Genomic DNA, 18,868 nt, shown 5'->3' on the forward strand with positions numbered 1-18,868 from the left:
TCGATGTTTCTAACTCTCTATTCCTCTCCCTTCCTCTCTGTAAAAAATCAATAAAATATATTAGAAAGAAAGAAAGAAAAAAGAAGGAAAGAGAGAGAGAGAGAGAGAGAGAAGGAAGGAAGGAAGGAAAGAAAGAAGGAAGGAAGGAAGGAAGGAAGGAAGGAAGGAAGGAAGGAAGGAAGGAAGGAAGGAAGAAAGGAAGGAAGGAAGGAAGGAAGGAAAAAAAGAAGGAAGGAAGGAAGGAAGGAAGGAAGGAAGGAAGGAAGGAAGGAAGGAAAAGAAGGAAAGAAAGAAGGAAAGAAAGAAAGCATCTGGAACAGGGAGGTGACCGGGCCCAGAGCTCGGCCTGCTGACAGCACCCAGGTGAGCCCAGCCCTGCCCAGGCTCCACGGCCCTCCCCTGACTCCCTGCTCCCTGGCCTGGAACACCCCTCCCTCGTCCTCTGGGCCACCCTGGGCTGCCGAACTGGCCCTTCAGGTTCAGCGCCGGCCGCCCCTCCTCCTCTCCCCCTCCTCCTCCTCCAGGAAGTCTGCCGGGACCTCACCCTCTGCAGCCTCCTCTGGGCTTCCCCGCTGCCCTTTGCATCTGCGTGACAGCACATGCCTCTGTCATCTTTTCCTCTCCGCCAGTTACCCTGCCAAACGCTCAGCATGACCTCAGGCCACCCTCCCGGGCTGGGCGGCACAGAGAGGCGGAGACACATGCCCGGGGTCACACAGCCAGCCAGGGGCCAGCCAGGGGAGGGAGGCACCAGAAGGTGAAGGAAGGGGCTGCACTGGGTGATTGCACGGCCCGGGTTCACCTGTCTCCATCGTCACACCAGGCCGGCATGGCTCCGGGGTTGAGTGTTGACCTATGAACCCGGAGGTCAAGGGCACAGGCCTGGGTTGTGGGCTCCATCCCCATGGTGGGGTGTGCAGGAGACAGCCGATCTGTGATTCTCCTCGTGGATTTTTTTTTTTCTCTCTCCCTCTCCCTTCCTCTCCAAAGTCAATACAAATGTCTATATGCATGTTTAAGACTCCATCGTGTATTGGTTGTGGTGTTGTAAATAAATTACGCATTGCCGAAACCGGTGTGGCTCAGTGGATAGAGCGTCGGCCTGCAGACAGAAGGGTCCCAGGTTTGATTCCGGTCAAGGGCATGTGCCTTGACACCCAGTAGGGGGTGTGCAGGAGACAGCTGGTCCATGTTTCTCTCTCATCAATGTTTCTACCTCTCTATCCCTCTCTCTTCCTCTCTGTGGAAAATCAATAAAAAATATTTTTTAAAAATAAAAATAAATCGCCAAAACTGGTGTGGCTCAGTGGATAGAGCATCCGCTTGCGGACTGAAAGGTCCCGGGTTCGATTCTGGTCAAGAGCATGTGCCTTGGTTGCAGGCACATCCCCAGTGGGGGGTGTGCAGGAGACAGCTGATCGATGATTCTCTCTCGTCGATGTTTCTAACTCTCTATCCCTCTCTCTTCCTCTCTGTAAAAAAAAAAATCAATAAAATATATATTTAAAAAATTAATAAAAAATATTTTAAAATAAAAATAAATCACTTACGAGTAGCTCGTGTATAAGTGGGGTTTCTGGGACCCATTTCGTAGGTTGTGGTGGGGAGAACCCATACAAATATAATGTGCCCTGACCAGATCGAACCATGGCCTCATGGTTCATGGGTCTGTACCAAACCACTGAGCCACACTGGTCATGCTCCTGTTCCAGTCATTGATGCATTCCTTGGTTGGACCTGCCCTGACCAGGAATCAAACACCCGGATGATGACTCTGCTTTTACCCCTAGGGGTTTCTGAGCAGACACTGGGACTGGGGCGAGAGCAGGGCGGGAGCAGGGAGGCCGGTCAGGGGCAGGGCCAGGGGAGAGCAGATGGATGGCGGTGGGAACCGGGTGGGGGTGGCCTGTTCGCCCTCCTGCTCCCAGCGGTCTGAGCTTTGAGCTCTGACTTCCTGGGGCTCTTCTGGCCTTCCCCACGGGGTTTAGGAGGGAAATCCCCAAGGAGCTGGGAAAGGGAACAGGTGGAGACGGAACCTCGGCCAGGGGTGCCCAGAGCGACAGGCACCAGCTCTGGGGACAGAAAGACAGCCCCTGCCCTGCCCGCCTGGCTCCGTGGCTGAGCGTCCACCTAGGAGGTCAGGGTTAGATCCCAGGTCAAGGGCACAGGCCTAGGTTACGGGCTTGATCCCCAGTGTGGGGCGTGCAGGAGGCAGCCGATCCGTGACTCTCTCTCCTCATGGATGTTTCTCTCCCTCCCTCCCTTCCTCTCTGACATCAATAAAAATATAGTTGAAGCACTAGCCGGCTCAGCTCAGTAGATAGAGCATCAGCCTGTGGACTGAAGGGTCCCAGGTTCGATTCCGGCCAAGGGCACATGCTTGGGTTCCAGGATCCATCCCCAGTGTGGGGCGTGCAGGAGGCAGCCGATCCATGACTCTCCTCATGGATGCTTCTCTCTCCCTCTCCCTCTCCCTTCCTCTCTGAAATTAATTTATTTATATATATATATATATATATATATATATATATATATATATAGGCCCTAACAGGTGTGGCTCAGTGGATAGAGCATCGCCCTGCAGACTGAAGGGTCCCGGGTTCGATTCCGGTCAAGGGCACGTACCTTGGTTGGGAGCACATTCCCAGGGGGGAGTGTGCAGGAGGCAGCTGATCAATGTTTCTAGCTCTCTCTCCCTCTCCCTTCCTCTCTGTACAAAATCAATACGATATATTTAAAAAGGAAAAGGAAAAAGAAAGGCCCCCCTCCCAGGCACTCCAGGTCTCCAGCCCCCGGCTTGCACCTTGGAAGCCACCTCTGACAGCCCGGGGGGGCCCGGGAGGGATCGGGCACGACCGGGGCTGGGGCCGGTGTTGTGACGGTCGGTCGCATTGTTGTCACCGGGAAACAATCGAGGTTCCCCGGGAGCCGGCGCCCCGCCCCACCCGGCAGTGCCAGGTGAGTGCTCAGGTATGCGGAGGCGGGCCACCCTGAGGGAGGAGGGAGGAGGAGGAGGAAGGAGCGGCCCAGAGCGGAGCAGCTGGGACAGCAGAGCAGGCCTGGCCTCCCAGGGACCCTGACGGGCAGGTGAGGAGGGGCCGGCGGGGCTGGGGGCCGGACGCCAGGGCCCTGGACTCGGGAAGGGCCGGGGGCTCTGGACGCTGAGTCTGAAGGGGTGAGGACTGACCTTTGGGCCTCCCCCGGGGCTGGAGGAAGAACACAGGGTCATGGGGACTGAGGAAGTGGGTGAGAGGTCCCCCCGAGGAGACCAGGGTCAGACCCCCTGGTTCTCAGGGGCCCCTGAGAGGGGAAGGCTGGGAGACTGGACCCTGGGGAGAGGAGGCAAGTGGGGGCCCCAGAGATTAGGGAATTGAATGCAAGGATTTGTGAAGGATTGGGGGGAAAGGGGACAAGGTATGGAAGAGGAGGGGCTGGGGGCCTGGGCTCCTGGGTCTGAGGGAGGAGGCTGGGGCCTGGGCTCCTGGGTCTGAGGGAGGAGGGCTGGGGGCCTGGGATCCTGGGTCTGAGGGAGGAGAGGCTGGGGACCTGGGATCCTGGGTCTGAGGGAGGAGGGCTGGGGGCCTGGGATCCTGGGTCTGAGGGAGGAGGGCTGGGGGCCTGGGATCCTGGGTCTGAGGGAGGAGGGCTGGGGGCCTGGGCTCGTGGGTCTGAGGGAGGAGGCTGGGGCCTGGGCTTCTGGGTCTGAGGGAGGAGGGCTGGGGACTTGGACTCCTGGGTCTGAGGGAGGAGGGCTGGGGGCCTGGGCTCCTGGGTCTGAGGGAGGGGCTGGTGGCCTGGGTCTGAGGGAGGAGGGCTGGGGGCCTGGGCTCCTGGGTGTGAGGGAGGAGGGCTGGGGGCCTGGGCTCCTGGGTCTGAGGGAGGAGGGCTGGGGGCTTGGGCTCCTGGCTCTGAGGGAGGAGGCTGGGGGCCTGGACTCCTGGGTCTGAGGGAGGAGGGCCTGGGCTCCTGGGTCTGAGGGAGGAGGCTGGGGGCCTGGGCTCCTGGGTCCGAGGGAGGATGGCTGGGGGCCTGGGCTCCTGGGTCTGAGGGAGGGGCTAGGGGCCTGGGTCTGAGGGAGGAGGGCTGGGGGCCTGGGCTCCTGGGTCTGAGGGAGGAGGGCTGGGGGCCTGGACTCCTGGGTCTGAGGGAGGAGGGCTGGGGACTTGGACTCCTGGGTCTGAGGGAGGAGAGGCTGGGGGCCTGGGCTCCTGGGTCTGAGGGAGGAGGCTGGGGGCCTGGGCTCCTGGGTCTGAGGGAGGAGGGCTGGGGGCCTGGGCTCCTGGGTCTGAGGGAGGAGGAGGGGGGCCTGGACCACTGGGTCTGAGGGAGGAGGGCTGGGGACTTGGACTCCTGGGTCTGAGGGAGGAGGGCTGGGGACTTGGACTCCTGGGTCTGAGGGAGGAGAGCTGGGGGCCTGGGCTCCTGGGTCTGAGGGAGGAGGGGCTGGGGGCCTGGGCTCCTGGGTCTGAGGGAGGAGGAACCGAGGGAGGAGGCTGGGTGGGAATCAGGTCCGCAGGGCAGAGCAGGCCTCACCTCTTCGCTGGCTCCCAGGGCACCACCAGGTGACAAGAGCTGCCCGCTCCGCACCATGAGCACCAGCATCGGGTAAGTGTCCACCCCAGCCCTGCCCCCGCGCAGGCCCTCACCGGCCCCCCCACGCCCGCAGGCATTCCCAGGAGGTCACCGGCTGCCTCCCTCCGCCCAGGCCGTGGGGCCTCTCGCTCGGAGCAGACAGCGCTGGGTCCTAGCCCTCAGCGAATTCATGCCCAGTGGGGTCTCTCGGCCTGGCCTGCAGGATCGGGCTGAAACCAGCTCTCCCACACCCCCTGAGGGGTCCCGGATTGGGAGAGGGCGCAGGCCAGGCCCATCGGTGCACTATCGGGGCCGGGGAGGGACACGGGGGGTTGGCCAGCAGAGGAGGGACCACAGGAGGGCTCCAGGGCATGTCTGGCCCCCTGATCTGCCAGACCCCAGCAGCAAGCTAACCTAACGGTCATAGGGTCCACCCCCTGGTGGTCAGGGCACATCATAGCGACTGGTTGACTGGTTGACTGTCTGCCCCCCTGGTGGTCAGTGCACGTCATAGCAAGCAGTTGAGCGGCCTTCGCATATCATTAGCATATTGCGCTTTGATTGGTTGAATGGACGACCGGACACTTAGCATATGAGACTTTTATTATATAGGAGATGGACCCGTTGCCCTGGCTGGGAAGCTCAGCTGGTTAGACAGTTGTCTCAATGCACCAAAGTTCTGGGTTCGATCCACAGGCAGGGTGCATACCAGAATCACCCAATGAAGGTATAAATAAGTGGGACAATAGATTCTCTCTCTCTCCCTTCCTCTTCCTCTAAGATCAATAAGTAGAAAATAAATATCTTGCTAAGAAGTCAGGGGTGTTTTTAAGGAAGGCTCAGGTCTCCTGGAGTGAGCACAGACAGACACTTGGGAATGGGTGCATGGTGGGGTGTGTGTGAGGTAGTGAGCTCTCCAGCCCAGAGGTAATCAAGCCGTGACGATGTCTGTGGTGGACAGGAGCAGGGTGAGGAGCACCTGTTTGACTGAAAGGGTTTCTCGTGCCTCACCCCTCGCCCCACCGGGGCCCCGAGCCTCTGTTCCTTCTGAGGAGATGGGGACTCGGGAATTTTTCTTGGAGGAGGCAGGAGGCAGGGAAGGGTATGGCTGGGTGGAGCCTGGCCCGTGGGGGTAGAAGGGGAAGAAGGTAACTCTCCATCTGCCCCAAATATTTTCCAAATTTTTTTAAATATAACTTTAGCTGAAACCAGTGTGGATAGAGCGTCGGCCTGCAGACAGAAGGGTCCCAGGTTCGATTCCGGTCAAGGGCATGTACCTTGGTTGCGGGCACATCCCCTGGTGGGGGTGTGCGGGAGGCAGCTGGTCGGTGTTTCTCTCTCCTCGGTGTTTCTAGCTCTCTATCCCTCTCCCTTCCTCTCTGTAAAAAATCAGTAAAATATATTAAAATATATATGTAGCTTTATTGATTTCAGAGAGGAAGGGAGAAGGCGTGAGGGAAACATCAATGATGAGAGGGAATCCATTGGTCGGCAGCCTCCTGCACGCCCCACACGGGATCCAGCCCGCAACCCAGGCCTGTGCCCTGACCGGGAATCGAACCATGACCTCCCGGCTCAAAGGTGGATGCTCAACCACGGAGCCACGCAGGCCGGGCGCTGCTCCAAACATGAATGCTATTTAAAAACTCCCGTTTATTAAGCAACTACTACGTATGCGCCAAGCCCTTAGCATTGCAATAATGACGATAATAGTTATCCAGGGCATAGAACACTCCACGGGCCTCATCTCACTGAGTCCACCCGACAGCCCTACCAGATGAGCCCTACCACAGGGCAGCCAACCCCTGTCTTGCACAGAGGGAAACCGAGGCAGGAGAGATGAAGTCTCCTACCCTGGGCCTTATGGCAAGGCAGCATGTGCCGGGGGAAGTGAACCAGGTCTGTGTGACAGCGGAGGCCACACTCCCCACTGCTGCCCAGGCCCGTCACCTCCCCTGTCTTCCCTGCCCTCTCCTCCTCCACTCAGAGCCTTCCGTGGCTCCCCGGTGGCCCCCCCCCCCAATGAAGTCGCTGCTCTTCTTGATCTGTCCCCGGTTCCCACGGCCCCTCTCACCGCCTCTTTCCCTTCACCAGCCCAGAAGCTGCCCCCAAACCCAGCGCCAAGTCCATTTATGGTGAGTGTATTGGCAAGGGAGCCCCCAGAGAAACTGGGTCTGAGGGAGGAGGCACTGAGGACCCGGGCTCCTGGGTCAGAAGGAGGAGGGGCGGCTTGGGGGGACCTGGATTCCTAGGTCAGAAGGAGGAGGAGCTAAGGGTGGGGACTTCTGTATCCGAAGGAGGAGGGTTGGAGGCCTGGACTCCTGGGTCTGAGGGAGGAGGCTGGGGGCCTGGACTCCTGGGTCTGAGGGAGGAGGGCTGGGGGCCTGGACTCCTGGGTCTGAGGGAGGAGGCTGGGGGCCTGGACTCCTGGGTGTGAGGGAGGAGGGGCTGGGGGCCTGGGCTCCTGGGTCTGACGGAGGAGGAGGGGGGCCTGGGCTCCTGGGTCTGAGGGAGGAGGCTGGGGGCCTGGGCTCCGGGGTCTGAGGGAGGAGGCTGGGGGCCTGGGCTCCGGGGTCTGAGGGAGGAGGACTGTGCTCCAGGGTCTGAGGGAGGAGGACTGGGCTCCGGGGCCTGAGGGAGGAGGGGTTGGGGGGCTGGGGGCCTGGGCTCCGGGGTCTGAGGGAGGAGGACTGTGCTCCGGGGTCTGAGGGAGGAGGACTGGGCTCCGGGGTCTGAGGGAGGAGGCTGGGGGCCTGGGCTCCGGGGTCTGAGGGAGGAGGCTGGGGGCCTGGGCTCCGGGGTCTGAGGGAGGAGGGCTCGGACAAGGACTGCTGGGTCGGGGGTTATGGAGCTGAGGACCAGGCCCTGACCCCTGACCCTCACCCCAGAGCAGAGGAAGCGGTACTCCACGGTGGTGATGGCTGACGTCTCCCAGTACCACGTCAATGTGAGTGTGGGTCCGCACTGCCGCAGGAAGTCAGTGTTCGGGGACCAAGGAGATGGGGGTGTGGAAAGCAGGGGAGCTTCGGGGCGGCAGGAACCGGGGAGCCCCAGCCCGCTCACCTGCCGGCTGTGGCTCTGGACCAGCGTGGCCACAGGCGCACACCAGAGGCAGTCCTGGAGGGAGGCGCAGGGCGCAGGCCGGTTCCGGAGGGACAGCCAGGGCAGGCAGGCAGGCAGAGAGGTGCTTTGGGCGGGCCGAGACCGAACCCAGAACATTCCCTGTCGGTGGGAAGACAGGCCCAGGGGGCCCCCGTTCCAATGAGAGAGGAACAAAGGGGCACTGGGCGGGAAGCCTAATGGATGGCGCAGGCGGTCAGGGAAGGCGGAGTGGTCAGTCACCAGTCACCCGCTGGAAGGCGGCTGGTGCCAGGGATGCTGAGAGCACCCGGGGCACCCGGCACCGGGCTGGGCTCACCGCTCCCTCCGTGCCCCCCCCCCAGCACCTGGTGACCTTCTGCCTGGGCGAGGAGGACGGCGTGCACACGGTGGAGGACGCGGCGCGCAGGCTGGCGGTCATGGACAGCCAGGGCCGCGTGTGGGCGCAGGAGATGCTGCTGCGCGTGTCTCCCGACCACGTCAAGCTGCTGGACCACGTGTCCAAGGTGCCCGGGTCACGTGGGGGTGGAGGGGGAGGGTGGGGAGGAGGGTCTTGGTGTGAATCTTGGCTTCTGTGCCCGCTTCCTCTGGGGACTTAGGCAAGGAACCCCGCCTCGCCCCTTTCTTGGGGGGCTCTATTCGTCTCATTTGTTTTTTTAAAAAAGATATTTTATTGATTTTTTTACAGAGAGTAAAGGAAAGGGAGAGAGAGAGTTAGAAACATCGATGAGAAAAATCCATCAGCTTCCTCCTACACACCCCCTATTGGGGATGTGCCCGCAACCAAGGTACATGCCCTTGACCGGAATCGAACCCGGGACCCTTGAGTCCGCAGACCGACGCTCTATCCACTGAGCCAAACCAGTTTCGGCAAAAATATATATTTTATTGATTTTTTAATTTTTTTACAGAGAGGAAGGGAGAGGGAGAGAGAGTTAGAAACATCCATGAGAAACATCGGTCATCTGCCTCCTACACCCCCTCCACTGCCCGCAGCCATGGAATCGAACCCGGGACCCTTCAGTCCGCAGGCCGACGCTCTGTCCACTGAGCCACACCTCTCAGGGCTTGTCTCATTTATTTATTTTTTCTTAAAATAGATTTTATTGATTTTTTTACAGAGAGGAAGGGAGAGGGAGAATTAGAAACATCGATCAGCTGCCTCTTGCACACCCCCTACTGGGGATGTGCCGGCAACCAAGCTACGTGCCCTTGACCGGAATCGAACCCGGGACCCCTCCAATCCGCAGGGCGAGGCTCTATCCACTGAGCCACACGGGTTAGGGCTGGTCTCATGTAGTAAACGGCTGGGCTGGCACTGCGGTCTCCGCGCAGCCGCGTCCCGGTTCCCGGCCTCAGTTTACCCCCCCCCCCCCCCCCCCGCCCCGCAGGAGGAGCTGGAGTCGTACCCGCTGAGCGCCATCCTGCGCTGCGACGCGGTGACGCCGCCGGGCCGCGGCCGCGCGCTGCTGCTGCTGGTGTGCCAGGAGCCCGCGCGCGCGCAGCCCGACGTGCACTTCTTCCAGGGCCTGCGGCTCGGGGTGAGCGCCGGGGCGGGGCCCGGGAGCTGGGGGCGGGTCCTGAGAGCTGGGGGTGGGGCCTGAGAGCTGAGGGCGGGGCCCGGGAGCTGGGGCGGGGCCTGAGAGCTGAGGGCGGGGCCCGGGAGCTGGGGCGGGGCCTGAGAGCTGGGGGTGGGGCCTGAGAGCTGAGGGCGGGGCCCGGGGGCTGGGGCGGGGCCAAGGCGGGGTCAGGCCGGGGTGGGGCGGGATCAGAGCGGCAGAGGGCGGGGCTTGGGAAGACGTGGGAAGGACGGGAGCTTTTTTTCTTTTTTAACTTTATTATTCCCGTTTTTTAAATTTCTTTTTTCTTTTTAAAGAAAGAAACATGTTTTGTTTTGTTTTTTTTGTTTTTTTGTTTTTGTCAAATGATCTTTTATTGAAATATTTTCCTTTGTAGTTCTTTTTTTTTTTTAATATATTTTATTGATTTTTTACAGAGAGGAAAGGAGAGAGATAGAGAGCTAGAAACGTCGACGAGAGAGAAACATCAACCAGCTGCCTCTTGCACACCCCCTACCGGGGATGTGCCCGCAACCAAAGTACATGCCCTTGACCGGAATCGAACCTGTGACCTTTCAGTCCGCAGACCGACGCTCTACCACTGAGCCAAACCGGCTTCGGCTCAATTTCTTTATTGGTTTCAAAGAGAAAGGGAGAGGAAGAGAGAGAGAGAGAAACATTAATGATGAGAATCATTGATCAGCTGCCTCCAGCAGGTCCCCTACTGGGGATCGAGCCCGAATCTCAGGCATGTGCCCTTGGCCGGAATCGAACCTGGGACCCTTCAGACCGCAGGCTGATGCTTTATCCACTGAGCAAACCGAGCTAGGGCTCTTTTTTATTTTTTTAAGTATATTTTATTTATTTTTTTTTTTAAGAGAGTTAGGGAGAAGGAAAGAGAGTTAGAAACATCGATCAGCTGCCTCCTCACACCCCCCACTGGGGATGTGCCTGCAACCAAGGCACGTGCCCTTGACCGGAATCGAACCTGGGACCCTTCAGTCCCCAGGCTGACTCTACCCACTGAGACAAACCAGGGCTCTTTTTTAAGTTTAAAAAATATATTTTTTATTTTTATTGATTTCAGAGAGGAAGAGAGAGGGAGAGAGAGCTAGAAACATCAATGGTGAGAGGGAATCATGGATCAGCTGCCTCCTGCACGCCCGCTACTGGGGATCAAGCCCACAACCTGGGCATGTGCCCTGACTGGGAATCGAACCCAGGACCCTTCAGTCCACAGGCTGATGCTCTACCCACTGAGGCGAACCGGCTAGGGCGGGAGGGAGCTTTGGGTGCAGGTTGGACTCAAGGTCAGGGGCTCAAACAGAGCAGGCGGAGGGGGCCTGGAGGACAGCCAAAGCGGGGTTGGGGGAGTGTGGTCTGAGTGGGGAGCCACGCTGATGGGGCCCGTGGGAGGGGGCGTGGCCTCGGCCTGGGTCAGGTTTAGGGCGGCGGAGGAGGGTGTGGACCTGCGCTGGGCCACCTGCGTGAGCGATGACTGGACCTGGTCTGGGACCGAGCCCATCCGGGCCCATCCGGGGCCGGCGGTGGGCGGAGTGGGCGGGGCCTGACCGCGTGATTGGCAGGCGGAGCTGATGCGCGAGGACATCCAGGGGGCTCTGCACAACTACCGCTCCGGCCACGGGGATCGGCGGGCGGCGGCGCTCAGGTAAGGGGGGGCTGGGAGCGGGGGGGGGGGCGGGGAGAAGGGGGGACGGGTGGGTGTGTCTGGGCCTCAGTCTCCCCATCCGGGAAATGGCTGTTACCACTAGCCTAGAATGGAGTCAAACACAGTCTCTTCCAGTCTTGCGCGTACCTCCCAGACAAGTGCGCCTCTACTTTTCCTGGTTCTGGTCCTGGAGCCCTCCCCGCTTAGCCCGTTTCCCGCCCCAAAGAGGTGCTTCCCCTGCCCGCGCCAATAACTTGGAATTCTCCTTTCTGAGCTGAGGTTTGACCCATGTGGGCCACTGTGTCTGTTTTTTTTATTATTATTGATTTTTTACTGAGAGGAAGGGAGAGGGACAGAGAGTTAGAAACATCGATGAGAGAGAAACATCGATCAGCTGCCTCCTGCACACCCCCCACTGGGGATGTGCCGGCAACTAAGGTACATGCCCTTGCCCGGAATGGAACCCGGGACCCTTGAGTCCCCAAGCTAACGCTCTATCCTCTGAGCCAAACCGGTCAGGGCTATTTTTTTTTATTTCTTTATTAAGGTGTTACATATGTGTCTTTATTCCCCCATTACTCCCCAATCCCCCCCCCCTCATGCCCTCAGCCCCCTGTTGTCTGTGTCCATTGGTCACTGTGTCTGTTTTAGCCTCCCTTTTTCCCCTTCCTGGACTCCTCGGGGGCCCAGCCTCAGTTTCCCCTTCTCCCATGCAGGGCCACGCAGGAGGAGCTGCAGCGCGACCCCGCGCCCGCCGCCGAGACGCCGCCCCTGCAGCGCCGCCCGTCCCTCCGCGCGGTGATCAGCGCCGCGGAGTGGGCCGCGGCCCGCGAGCGCCCCCAGGCGGAGCCCATCCCGGAGGAGGAGGAGGCAGCGCGGGGCCCGGGCCGGGCGGAGACCCCCAGGGCCGCGGACCCGGCCTCCCCGGACCTGGGCCCCCGCGGCCCGGAACTGGCGGGTCTGCAGGCCGAACGAGAAGTGGTGAGCGGGGCGGGGCCAGCGGTCCCGGGTGCGGGCAGGCGGGGCTGGGGCTGGGGGCAGTACTGGCTATGCTATGGGGTATGAGTCCCCCGTTAGGAGGCGGGGCCGAGTCTGGAGGCGGGGCCAGGTCTGGGGGCGGGGCCAGGTCTGGAGGCGGAGTCAGACACCTGGGAGGTGGGGGGTGACCGAATGGGGCGAGGGGCGTGGCCATTGGGGCGTGGCGTGGGGGCGCCAGACGTGGTGATTGGATGGTGCAGGGCAGTTAGGCGGGGCGTGGTTATCGAGGGGCGTGGTTATATTAGGGAGGCGGGGCATGGTGATTGGAGGCCCAAAGGGAGAGAGTAGCCAATGAAGAGGACAACCAAGGACAACCCAGGGCGTGGTTATCGAGGGGCGTGGTTATATTAGGGAGGCGGGGCGTGGTGATTGGGTGGGGCGGGGCAATTTAGCGGGGGCGTGGTTATCGAGGGGCATGTTATGTTAGGGAGGCGGGCGTTGTGATTGGAGGCCCGAGGGGAGGGTGTGGCCAATGAAGAAAGTGGGACGTCCCAGACCCTGAGCGCTCCAGGCTGGAGGGTCCGGGATCAGGATCAGGGGTCCCACGCGTCCCGTCCCCCCTCCATTCTGTCCCCCAGGACATACTGAACCACGTGTTCGACGACGTGGAGAGCTTCGTGTCGAAGCTGCAGAAGTCTGCGGAGGCGGCCCGCGTGCTGGAGCACCGGGAGCGCGGCCGCAGGACCCGGCGCCGGGAGGCCGGGGGTGAGGCGCGCCCCGGGGTGGGATCCCCGTCACCCCGCTCCCCTGGGCACTCCCAGATAGCCTCCCTGTCCCCAGGTCTCCCCCTCGTACCCCCTGACCCTCCATCCTAATCCCTCCGGGGCGCCCCCTCTCTCTGACGCTGCCCCTGTCCCCTCCCCCCGCACCCACAGAGGGCCTCCTGGCGCTGCGGGCCAAGCCGCCCAGCGAGGCCGAGTACACCGACGTCCTTCAGAAAATCAAATACGCCTTCAGCCTGCTGGTGAGGACGCGCTCCCGGGTCTTCAGGAGCGGGGGGCCACGGGGGCGACGGCGGCTGGCGACCCCGAACTGTCCGCGTCTAATGCCACCCCCCCTCCCGCCCCGCAGGCGCGGCTGCGCGGCAACATCGCGAACCCCTCCTCCCCGGAGCTGCTGCACTTCCTGTTCGGACCCCTGCACGTGGTGAGACCACCCTCCCCCCTCCTCGGTCCTCGTGATCCCCCAGCCCCCCGCCCTGCAGCAGGAGGAATCGGGGTTCCTCATCTGAGGGTCTGAGGGTGTGCCGTTCCTGCCCCCCCCTTGGGCAGATTGTGGAGATGTCCGGGGGACCCCAGCTGGCCAGCGGCGTGCGGCGGCCGCATCTGACCTCGGAGGCGGTGGCGCTGCTGCGGGAGAACGTCACCCCCAGTGAAAACGCGCTCTGGACCTCGCTGGGGGACGCGTGGACCCGCCCCGGGTGAGGGGCGTGGCGATGGGGGCGGGGCGGGGCGCCGGGCGTGGTTATTGAGGGGCGGAGCATGGTGATTGGATGGGCGGGGCTGGTGAGTGGGCGTGGTTAATGAGGGGCGGGGCGTGGTGATTGGAGGCCAGGAAGAAAGGACCTCGGACAAATGCCAGCATCCGATTGGAGGAAAGAGGAAAGGCCAGAGATTAGTGTGCAGAGATTTCTTTTAAAATATTTTTAATTAAAAAATATATTTTTTTTATTGATTTCAGAGAGGAAGGGAGAGGGATAAAGAGATAGAGACATCAATGATGAGAGAGAATCAATTGATTGGCTAGTGAAGATCAAGCCCACAACCCAAGCATATGCCCTTACCCAGAATCGAACCTGGGTCTTTCAGGCCAATCAATGCTCTATCCACTGAGCCAAACAGGCTAGGGCTGAAGGAGAGATTTAAAACATCAGATAGACAATCAGACCGGAATGAAAGGCGGGGCTTATAGGAATGGGACGGGACTGCAGGGCGGGGCCATATCGAAGGGGCGGTGCTTAGGAGAGGTTTGGTCTGAGGGTGGGAAAGGGGGCGGAGTCTGTACTCCGAGGCAGAGTTCCTTATTAAATATTACATTTAATATCAATTATTAAATAATATATTGGATATGAATTATTAAACAATATATTTAATATAAATTATTAAATATTATATTTACTATAAATCATTAAAAATTGGGGGCGGGGCTTAGAGGCAGGGCCAGAGCTTGGCAGGCGGAGGCAAGGATAGGATAGCTGGGTTAGAGTGCGGTTTGGGGGCAGAGGGCAGGAGGGAGGGGAGAAGTCATGGGCTAAGCGGGGTGGAACCGGGTCGCTGAGCCTCCCCTCGGCCCCTTTGGCTGCAGGGTGGAGCTGCCCCCGGAGGAGGGGCCCCCCTACGTCCCCGAGTTCTACAGCGGCTGGGAGCCCCCGGCCGCAGACCCGCAGGGCCGCCCCTGGGAGGACCCAGTAGAAAAACAGCTGCAGCACGAGCGGCGGCGCAGGCAGGTAAGGCTCAGGGTTGGGGGGTGACACCGCAGGGCCAGGCCTGGGGGGGTCTGGGAGGGTGACACCCACTCCCACCCCCACCCCCACCCCCACCCGGCCCTGCCCCTGACCTGCCGCCTTCTCTCCCGCAGCAAAGCGCCCCCCAGATCGCTGTCAACGGGTGAGTGCCAGCCCCAGGGCGGGGCGGCTGGGGTCCCTGAGGGGTGCGTCCTGGGGGCTCCCCGCGCTGACTCCGCCCCCCCTTTTTTTCCTGTCTTTTTCCTTCTGTCTTCCCGACTCTTCTTCTTCGCAGGTGGGTGAGGTGGTGACCAGGCCTGGGGCCCGGGCTGGGAGCGGGGGGGAGGGGCAGGGAGGGAGGAGCAGGGAGGAAGGGGCCTGGGCCCAGATTTCTGGGTCTGAGGAGGGAGGAGGGGGGCTGGGGGCCCGGGTTCCAGGGTCAGAGGGAGGAGGAGGGGCTGCAGGCCTGGGTTCCAGGGCCTGAGGGAGGAGGAGGGGCTGGGTGTGGGTCAAGTTCTGAGAGGTTGGATCCAGAGTCCCCAAAGGGCTGGGGGAAAGGCACTTCGGTTCCCCAGGATCTGGGACGCTCCCTGCCAGGGTCCCTCCCAGGACGGAGCCCTGGGTGTTGAGGGGGAAGAGGCTGGGAATGAAACATCTGGGTCGCGAGTCTGGTCCTTGGGACCTTGGAGACCAGAGAAGGGGGGCTCAGAACGTCAGGGGCTGAGGGGCCAGTCTCAGGGGAGGCAGGGAAGTCAGGAAGTGGAGAGGGGACAAGGCTCGGCAGCAATTGTCTCGCTCGCTGCTGAGCATCATCAGACTGGGGCCCTTTAAGATTTAAAGGGCCGAGGCATGAAAGCTTAAGACTTGTGATTCCTATGTATCTGGGGGAGGAAAGAACTGAGGGTGCAACTTCATGATTCTCACAAGCAGTGGGGGTGCGGACTCTTGGGGCCGGGGGCAGAGAGGGGTGGAGGGTGCCTGGACAGTAGGGAAGCCACGTGGGATGAGAGGAGCCGAGCAGGAAGGCTGGAGGAGCCGAAGGGGGGTCTGGGCCCGGGCCGGGCGGCGGGTCTCAGCAGGGACAGCGTGCTGGGAGCTGCCTGCCTGGCCCACACAGGGGGTGCCGCGGCCCTGAAGACCCCCCCTCTCCCTCGCACAGGTAGGCCTGATCCGAGCTGAGGTCCCCCTCTGACTGGGGGGTCGGAGGTCAAATCCCAGGCCCCTTCCCCCAGCTGCCTGGTCTCGCAGAATCCCGCCCTCACCCCCATGCTTCTGAGACCCCCAACTTTTAACTCGCCTTCTCTGTGCCTCGAGTTCTTTGGAGGAAAAAAAAACAGGGGAATGATCATCCCTTCCTGGAAAAATGAGAAGCCTGTGAGGCTGTAAGGTTTTCCGTTCTGAACTCAAGGCCACGGCCCTAACCGGTGTGGCTCAGTGGATAGAGCATCGGCCTGCAGACTGAAGGGTCCCAGGTTCGATTCCAGTCAAGGGCATGTACCTTGGTTGCAGGAACAGAACCAGCAATCCCCCCTGGGTGCAGGGGTCTAGGAAATGGAGGTGATGTTAGTACCCATCAGCATGTTGCAGGCACATAAGAAGCAAAATACACCGAGTGGCCTGATGATGATCTCTGAACGCATGATTATCTGGCCACTCAGTGTATATATATTAGAGGCCCGGTGCATTAATTCCTGCATGGGTGGGGTCCGGCCAGCCTGGCCAGGGGGAGGGGACATGGACGGTTGGCCGGCCTGCTGGTCGAACTCCTGGTGGAGGGAACAATTTGCATGTTAGCCTTTTATTCTATAGGATATACACTGAGTGGCCAGATTATTGTGAGTTCAGAGATCACCATCATCTGGCCACTCAGTGTCTATCCTATAGAATAAAAGGCTAACCTGCAAATTATTATGCATTCAGAGATCATCATCATCTGGCCACTCAGTGTATATTCCCACTGTTTTTCCAACGTTAAGTCTCCATTATTAACCATACTAACCCGGCCCCCTGCCTCGGCCCCTGCTTGGCTCTCACCCCAGCTCACACCGACACCCTCCAGCCCAGCGCCCTTGGGGGGCTGCTTCCTTTCCCCAACCCTCCCCCCTCTCCTCAGCCACCAGGACCCGGAGTCGGAAGCCGAGCCCCAGCAGCCGGAGCCGGAGCCGGAGCCGGCAGGGAAGTGGGTCCTGTGTAACTATGACTTCCAGGCCCGCAACAGCAGCGAGCTGTCCGTCCGGCACCGGGACGTGTTGGAGGTCCGAGGGGTGCGGGCGGAGGGGCTGGGGGGTACCCCACCCTAAGGGCACACACAGGCTCTGAACACCCCCCCCCACCTCTGACCATCCCCCCAGGTCCTGGATGACCAGCGCAAGTGGTGGAAGGTGCGGGACCAGCGTGGGCAGGAGGGATACGTACCCTATAACATCCTGACACCCCACCCGGGGCCCCGCGGGAGCCGCAGCCCGAGCCCTGCCCGCACTCTGGTGAGCCAGGGCGGACACACACACCCCTCCCACCCCCCTCACCACCCTCAGGCCTTGAGGGAAGAGGCTCTGGGAACCAGATCCTGGGTCCTGGGAACGAGGCGGGTGGTGGGTCGAGTCAAGGGCGCTGGCGAGTCAAACCGGTGTGGCTCAGTGGATAGAGCGTGGGCCTGCGGATTGAAGGGTCCCAGGTTCGATTCCAGTCAAGGGCATGTACCTAGTTGCGGGCACATCCCCAGTAGGGGGCGCACAGGAGGCAGCTGGTCAATGATTCTCATTTTTCTAGCTCTCTATGATATATATATATATATATATATATATATATATATATATATATATATAATCACATGTTTCTAGCTCTCTATTCCTCTCCCCTCCTCTCTGTAAAATAATAATAATAAAAATAAATCAAAATATAATTTTTAAAAAGGGGGGGGGGGCAGGCGCTGGCGGAGGTTCAGAACTTGATCTCCATCCAGAGGGGCTGGGACTCGGAGTCCTCCCTCTGACCCAGGTGCTCTCCTCTCGGTCCTCTCCAGGAGAACAGCACTCCCCCGCCCCCACCGACCTCGGCCCCGGCCCCCGCCCCTGCCCGGCCCCACTGGGACAGCTGCGACAGTCTCAACCACCTGGACCCGGGCGACAAGGGTGAGTGTGCGGGCGCCCCGGGCGTCAGGGGCGCGGGCCCCATCCTCCCCGTCCCGGAGGGAAGCCGGGGCTCAGGAAGAGGAGGTTGGCCCATCGCGGGGACCACCCCCCCCCCTAAGTCCTCCCTCCCTCCCGGTTTCCCGCTCGCAGAGAAATTCTGCCAGATGCTCAGCGTCAACGAGGAGCTGCAGGCGCGCCTGGCGCAGGGCCGCTCGGGCCCCAGCCGCGCAGCCACGGGGCCCCGCGCCCCCGAGCCGCAGCTGCACCCGCGCTCCGACGCCCGGGAGGTCCGCGCCTGGCTGCAGGCGAAGGGCTTCAGCTCCGGGTGAGTAGCGGATTCGGGCGCGTAGCGGATTCCGAGCGCTCAGAGGCGACGTGTTCTCATTGGCCCAGAGGGGCGCGCGGCGGGCCGCGGGGGAACCCGGATTGGCCCAAAGCGAGGGCCTGTCTGTTTGATTAGCATGTTTTCCAGGCTCCAATTGGAGCCTCTAGAGAAGTCCCGCCTCCCTCCAAGCAGGGTGCCCCGCCCACCTGTGGCGCGCCGTGATTGGTGGGTGGGTGGGTGGGTATTCAGGCAGGAGCCTTCTGCTGATTGGACAGACGGCGGGCCGGGCGTGAAGGGATTGGTGGGGCGTGGGAGGCTTGCGTTCTGATTGGCCGGCAGGCTGACCGACCGCGCCCCGCTGCCCTGGCTCAGGACCGTGGATGCGCTGGGAGTGCTGACGGGCGCGCAGATCTTCTCGCTGCAGAAGGAGGAGTTCCGCGCGGTGAGCCCCGAGGAGGGGGCCCGCGTGTACAGCCAGGTCACGGTGCAGCGCGCGCTGCTGGAGGTGAGGGGCCGCCCGACCGCCCGTCCAGGGCCGGGACCGACCGGGGAGGGCGCCCAGGGCCCGGCCGCCAGGGTCCTGATTCCCGCCCCGCCCCTGCAGGACAAAGAGAACGTGTCAGAGCTGGAGGCCGTGATGGAGAAGCAAAAGAAGAAGGTGGAAGGCGAGATGGAAACGGAGGTCATTTGACTCTTCTTCCCGGACCTCCGGGAACAGTGTCCGGGCGGCGGGCCGCCCCGCGCCCCGTGGGAGAACGGACTCTGCGTGCAGACTCCCCGCCAAGGGAACTAGACCCCTCGACGGACCGTGGACCTGATCCGACCCTGCTCTTCCCCGATCCCAGTGGACAAAATGGGCCATCCCTGCTGGACAGTCCTGAGCGAGGAGGGCTGGCCGGAGCGGGAGGGGCAGGGAGGGGAGAAGACGCCGTAGGGACCGCGGTCCGGAGCCCTGTGCCTTGTCATGTGCTGCCCAGTCTATAAACAGCCTCCTCTTAACGGGCCATCTGCTGACCCTTTTCTACCCGGCTC

At 61.2% G+C, this 18,868-nt stretch overlaps 1 protein-coding gene across 1 annotated transcript; it reads left to right on the top strand.

Annotated features, from left to right (window-relative positions):
• The first annotated feature begins 3,037 nt into the window (after positions 1 to 3,037).
• On the top strand, positions 3,038 to 18,853 carry EPS8L1 (EPS8 like 1). The gene is made up of 20 exons (XM_036432504.2): positions 3,038 to 3,087; positions 4,552 to 4,605; positions 6,667 to 6,707; positions 7,461 to 7,519; positions 8,016 to 8,177; positions 9,063 to 9,212; positions 10,817 to 10,899; positions 11,616 to 11,880; positions 12,516 to 12,642; positions 12,813 to 12,901; positions 13,009 to 13,083; positions 13,209 to 13,357; positions 14,242 to 14,383; positions 14,515 to 14,543; positions 16,494 to 16,635; positions 16,732 to 16,863; positions 17,403 to 17,511; positions 17,662 to 17,836; positions 18,209 to 18,341; positions 18,441 to 18,853. The coding sequence occupies exons 2-20, from the start codon at positions 4,589 to 4,591 to the stop codon at positions 18,525 to 18,527; spliced, it is 2,166 nt and encodes a 721-aa protein (XP_036288397.1). The 5' UTR covers positions 3,038 to 3,087; positions 4,552 to 4,588; the 3' UTR covers positions 18,528 to 18,853.
• Positions 18,854 to 18,868: the final 15 nt, after the last annotated feature.

This window comes from Pipistrellus kuhlii, unplaced genomic scaffold (assembly GCF_014108245.1).
Source record: "Pipistrellus kuhlii isolate mPipKuh1 unplaced genomic scaffold, mPipKuh1.p scaffold_m20_p_111, whole genome shotgun sequence".
In the NCBI taxonomy this organism is placed as follows: domain Eukaryota; kingdom Metazoa; phylum Chordata; class Mammalia; order Chiroptera; family Vespertilionidae; genus Pipistrellus; species Pipistrellus kuhlii.

What these genes read in the sequence shown, in the direction of transcription:
- EPS8L1 (XM_036432504.2), top strand. An exon ending in GACGCGTGGACCCGCCCCGG is followed by an intron (nt 13,358 to 14,241) that starts GTGAGGGGCGTG and finishes CTTTGGCTGCAG; the next exon opens with GGTGGAGCTGCCCCCGGAGG. An exon ending in GGCACCGGGACGTGTTGGAG is followed by an intron (nt 16,636 to 16,731) that starts GTCCGAGGGGTG and finishes CCATCCCCCCAG; the next exon opens with GTCCTGGATGACCAGCGCAA.